At 35.4% G+C, this 5,000-nt stretch overlaps 1 protein-coding gene across 1 annotated transcript in view; it reads left to right on the top strand.

Annotated features, from left to right (window-relative positions):
* The window catches only part of LOC144979004 (uncharacterized), a 17,913-nt gene that overhangs the window by 4,718 nt on the left and 8,195 nt on the right, over window positions 1–5,000 (top strand). The window contains exons 3-4 of the mRNA XM_078925622.1: window positions 646–755; window positions 4,952–5,000. The exon at window positions 4,952–5,000 is cut by the window's right edge and continues 107 nt beyond it. Of these exons, the coding sequence (XP_078781748.1) occupies window positions 646–755; window positions 4,952–5,000 (159 nt within the window). The remainder of the gene's footprint in view (window positions 1–645; window positions 756–4,951) is intronic.

Here is a 5,000-nt window from a genome sequence, read left to right as displayed (position 1 = left end):
TAGTTTTTTATAGGTCTTAAAAAAGAAAACTTTTTTTAATATGGCATCAATACGGTCCAAAATCTAGATTCCGTTGAGACTAATTGATTCAGAGGTTGACACAAATTTTTACAACTTTTGATAGAGGGACTGCTGAGAAAACCCAGAAAAACACGCGCCATTAATAAAAAATCTGACTATAGTTTTACAATACAACAACAACAACCACTACTACTACAACTACTATTACTACTATTACTACTAATGCTACTACTACTACTACTACTACTACTACTACTACTACTACTACTACTACTACTACTGCTGCTGCTGCTGCTGCTGCTGCTGCTGCTGCTGTGCTATTACTACTACAACTACTACTACTACGACCACTACCACTATTGCTACTACTACTACTACTACTACTACTACTACAACTACTACTGCTACTACTACTACTACTACTACTGCTACTACTACTACAACTAGTACTACTACTTCTACAACAACTACTTCTACTACAACTACTACTACTACTACTACTACTACTACTACTACTACTACTACTACTACTACTACCACTACTAAAGAACACATTTTGCTTTCTGAAATTCAGTTGTCATGTTAAAAAAGAATCAAAACAATAATAATCATTGTCATCTGTAGCCCAAAAAGATGTTCCTCTATGATTGACACGGATGTTGTATGCGAAGAAACAGGCTGTAAGTTCTCTTTGCATGTTAAGGATTGGGCAGTCAACGGAGTGAGTGATCTTGGTGAGTTTTCAAAATGTAAACAAGATCCCTCAGCCCCACTACCTAATACGCTTCAACAGTCGTGACGTCACTTCCCCCGTAATGTCGCAGGGTAACTGGCTCTATACTATCGGAACAATGGCGGACGTCCTTATGAAATACTTCTCTGACAGGCATAAAAGTGTATCCAGAGGAGAAAAACATTATACATTCTGATCACATGACATGTGAAAAGCTTCTAGCTAGCATGTTTAGAACCAAGCTGCTCGTTTCTGGGCGACGTGACATCAGACTATTGAATCCTATTTCAGTTACCATGATTGAGTCATACTTTAACGCCATGAAGTCCTTTTGATATCGTAGTTCCTTTTATCGTTTTAAAAAGTTTGCTTTTTTTTTTTTTTGCGGCTATGTGGGCTTGTGGTATGACACTCGCTTTCGGATCGGAAGGTCATGGGTTCGAGCTTTACTCGGTGCATAGTTGAGTCCTTGGAAAAGGCTCTTTACTCACATTCTCTCACCGTACTCAGGTGATGCTAAGTGTTGTTGTTGGTTTTGGTTTTTTGTTGTTTTTTTTTTTCAATATAACGCAAGATCCATTAAGCCCCTTCTTACCAGTCACATGAAATTCGTCACAATCGTTTCGACGCAACCAACATTCTGCCGTGCTCTGGAAAAACACATTTAAATCGATAGATGTTTTAAAGGACGAATTTTCTGGCCAAATTTCTAAATATGTGTTTTTTCCAGAGCACGGCACCATTGTTATAATTCTGATTTCTTTTGTAAATCACTGTGTTGTAGAGCTCATTTTGCTGACCCATAACATTATGTATACAATGTAGGTACTTATTGCTTTTCTGATTGAGTAAGAACAAATCTATTTTTGTGTTTAGTGAATGTGAAGCCTTGTTTGTCATGGATGTTATAGGCCAGGTACTCGTACAATATACAATAGAACACAAAATGTAATGACAAAAAGAAAAGCCATCGATTTCTTCAAAATTAAATGTTCAGAGAAAAGATGTGTCTTGAGACGTTTCTTAAAGATTGCAACACTTCTAGACAGTCTTATAGATAGTGGAATAGAATTCCACACGTTGTGAGAGAATTAGTCTGATGTCACGTCGCCCATCGTGGTTCTAAACAAAGAAAATCGGTACTTTTTATTCTTCATGCTGGCAAGAACTTTTCATATGTCTTGTGATCAGAATGTGTAAAAATCAAAACATGATCAGGTTTATTATGTTTTTTTTTCCCTTCTGGATACGCTTTTATGCTCGTGGGAGAAATATTTCATAAGGGCGTCCGCCATTGTTCCGATAGTTTAGAGCCAGTTACTAAGTTACCCTGCGTCATTACGAGGGAAGTTACGTTGCGACTGTTGAAACGTATTTCGTGAAGGATCTGGCTCAAATTTTCTTTAATTTTGTTTTAGTGTCACTATTAAATAGGCGCCATTAGATCTTAAATTCCAATTTATTTTATAAAAGAAAGTAATTCTATAATATAATTAGGGGATTTGGTTTTGAAAGCATTGGTGACAGAACGTTAGAACGTTGTGTACTTATTTGCAGGTTTGATAACCCAAACTGTCATGGTCTCATTGTTGTGATGGATAATACTCTCAAACCAACAGAAAAATAGTAATGGTGTCCAGGAAAAAGTAATGGGGCCTGGAGCACGTTTTGTGGAATGTTTTTTTTTTTTTTTTTTTTTTTTTTTTTTTTGGTTTTTTAAAAAGTATAATTAAATAGTAGTAGTAGTAGTAGTAGTAGTAGTAGTAGTAGTAGTAGTAGTAGTAGTAGTAGTAGTATTAGTAGTAGTAGTAGTAGTAGTAGTAGTAGTAGTAGTAATAGAAGTAGTAGAAGTAGTAGTAGTAGTCGTAGTAGTAGTAATAGTAATAGAAGTAGTAGAAGTAGTAGTAGTAGTAGTAGTAGTAGTAGTAGTAGTAGTAGTTGTTGTTGTTGTAGTAGTAGTAGTAGTAGTAGTAGTAGTAGTAGTAGTAGTAGTGTAGTAGTATAGTAGTAGTAGTGGTAGAGGTATAGTAGTAGTAGTAGTAGTAGTAGTAGTAGTAGTAGTAGTAGTATGTAGTAGTAGTAGTAGTAGTAGTAAAAGTAGTAGTAGTGTAGTTAGTAGTAGTAGTAGTATAGTAGTAGTTAGTATAGTAGTAGTAGTAGTAGTAGTAGTAGTAGTAGTATAGTAGTAGTAGTAGTAGTTAGTAGTAGTAGTAGTAGTAGTAAGTATGTAGTAGTAGTAGTAGTAGTGTAGTATAGTAGTAGTAGTAGTAGTAGTAGTATAGTAGTAGTAGTAGTAGTAGTAGTAGAGTAGAGTAGTAGTGTGTTGTAGTAGTAGTAGTAGTAGTAGTAGTAGTTGTAGTAGTAGTAGTAGTAGTAGTAGTAGTAGTAGTAGTAGTAGTAGTAGTAGTATGTAGTAGTAGTATTAGTAGTATAGTATTAGTAGTGTAGTAGTAGATAGTAGTAGTAGTAGTAGTAGTAGTATAGTAGTAGTATGTAGTAGTAGTAGTAGTAGTAGTAGTGTAGTTAGTTAGTTAGTTGTGTAGTAGTAGTAGTAGTAGTAGTGTAGTAGTAGTAGTAGTAGTAGTAGTAGTAGTAGTAGTAGTAGTAGTAGTAGTAGTAGTAGTAGTAGTAGTAGTAGTTAGATAGTAGTAGTAGTAGTAGTAAGTAGTAGTAGTAAGTAAGTAGTAGTAGTATAGTAGTAGTAGTATAGTATAGTATTAGTATAGTAGTAGTAGTAAGTAGTATATAGTGTTCAGTTAAGTATAGTATTAGCTCTCTTTTCTCTTCTTATCTATCTCTCTCTCTCTCTCTCTCTCTCTCTCTCTCTCTTTCTTTTTTTTTTATCTCTCTCTCTCTTCTCTCTCTTCTTTCTTCTATCTATCCTCCTCTCATCTTTGTCTCTCTCTCTCTCCCTCTCTCTCTCTCTCTCTCTCTCTCTCTCCTCTCTCTCTCCTCTCTCTCTCTCTCTCTCTCTCTCTCTTCGCCAGGCGGAGGGTATCGTCCCGAGTTTGGCACGATTTGACACCGCAATATATTTTATTCTCTGTATTCATTTGGTCCTTTTCCATAACCTATAATCTTCGTTATAATATTTTAATGATATATGTGGCTATCGTCTCAATACAATATTACGTAGGGTTGAATAATGCTTAAAAATGAATTTTAGAAGAAGAACAATTGTGACATAAATATCAGAAAAAGACAAAGATTTATAAATCTGAGAGTCGTCAGCATAGAAATGGTATAGAAAGTTATGGGAAGCAATAATATGGGATAACGGCTCCATGTATAGGCAAAAAGGACCAAGCCCTGTGTAGTCGCTTACACAGTTTACGTCCTTTTTGATAAGATTCGAAACTCTCTAGTACAGTTCGCCGATTGACCAAAACGTGTTTTCATTCTGTGGAGTAGATAGATAGACAGATAGATAGATAGATAGATAGATAGATAGATAGATAGATAGATAGATAGACAGACAGATAGATAGATAGATAGATAGATAGATAGATAGATAGATAGATAGATAGATAGATAGATAGATAGATAGATAGATAGGTTGGTAAGTAGGTTGTAGGTAGATAGATAAATAGATAGATAAGGAGATTCATTTCACGCTACAGAAACCGTAATAAACTCCGGTTCCATGAGCCACATGGCTCTGAAGGACTAGTTTGTTTTGTTTTTTGTTTTTTTGTTGTTTTTGTTTTGCTTGTTTTGTTTGTGTTTTTTTTTTTTTTGGGGGGGGGGGGGGACGAGGGGTTTGGTATTGTTTTTTGTTTGTTTGTTCGTTTGTTTGTTTGTTTGATTGATTGATTTTTTTAAACACTAAATTCAATTCTGCCAGTTAGAGAAGAAGAGAAGAAGAAGAAGAAGAAGAAGAGAAGAGAGAGAGGAAGGAGGAGGAGGAGGAGGAGGAGGAGGAGGAGGAGAGAGGAGGAGGAGAGAAGGGGGAGAGAGAAGAAGGAAGAAGAAGAAGAAGAAGAAGAAGAAGAAGAAGAAGAAGAAGAAGAAGAAGAAAACAACAACAACAACAACAAACAACAACAACAACAACATAGCTCCTATCACGGACCCTAAAGAAAAAAAAATGACTGAATATCTGAGGATAAATAGAGGGAGAGACTTTTTAAAACTTTTTTTTATTTCTTATTGTGTTAACTTACTCGACAATTTTATTCATGTTGGTGTTTCGTATAGATTGGCAGCGTGTAGTGTTTATCATGACTGTTGTTGCCTTTGCACTCGA

The sequence above is a fragment of the Berghia stephanieae genome, chromosome 8 (genome assembly GCF_034508935.2).
Source record: "Berghia stephanieae isolate SIO BIC M18660-M18661 chromosome 8, UCSD_Bste_1.3, whole genome shotgun sequence".
In the NCBI taxonomy this organism is placed as follows: domain Eukaryota; kingdom Metazoa; phylum Mollusca; class Gastropoda; order Nudibranchia; family Aeolidiidae; genus Berghia; species Berghia stephanieae.
This window is presented reverse-complemented; position numbering and strand designations above follow the sequence as displayed.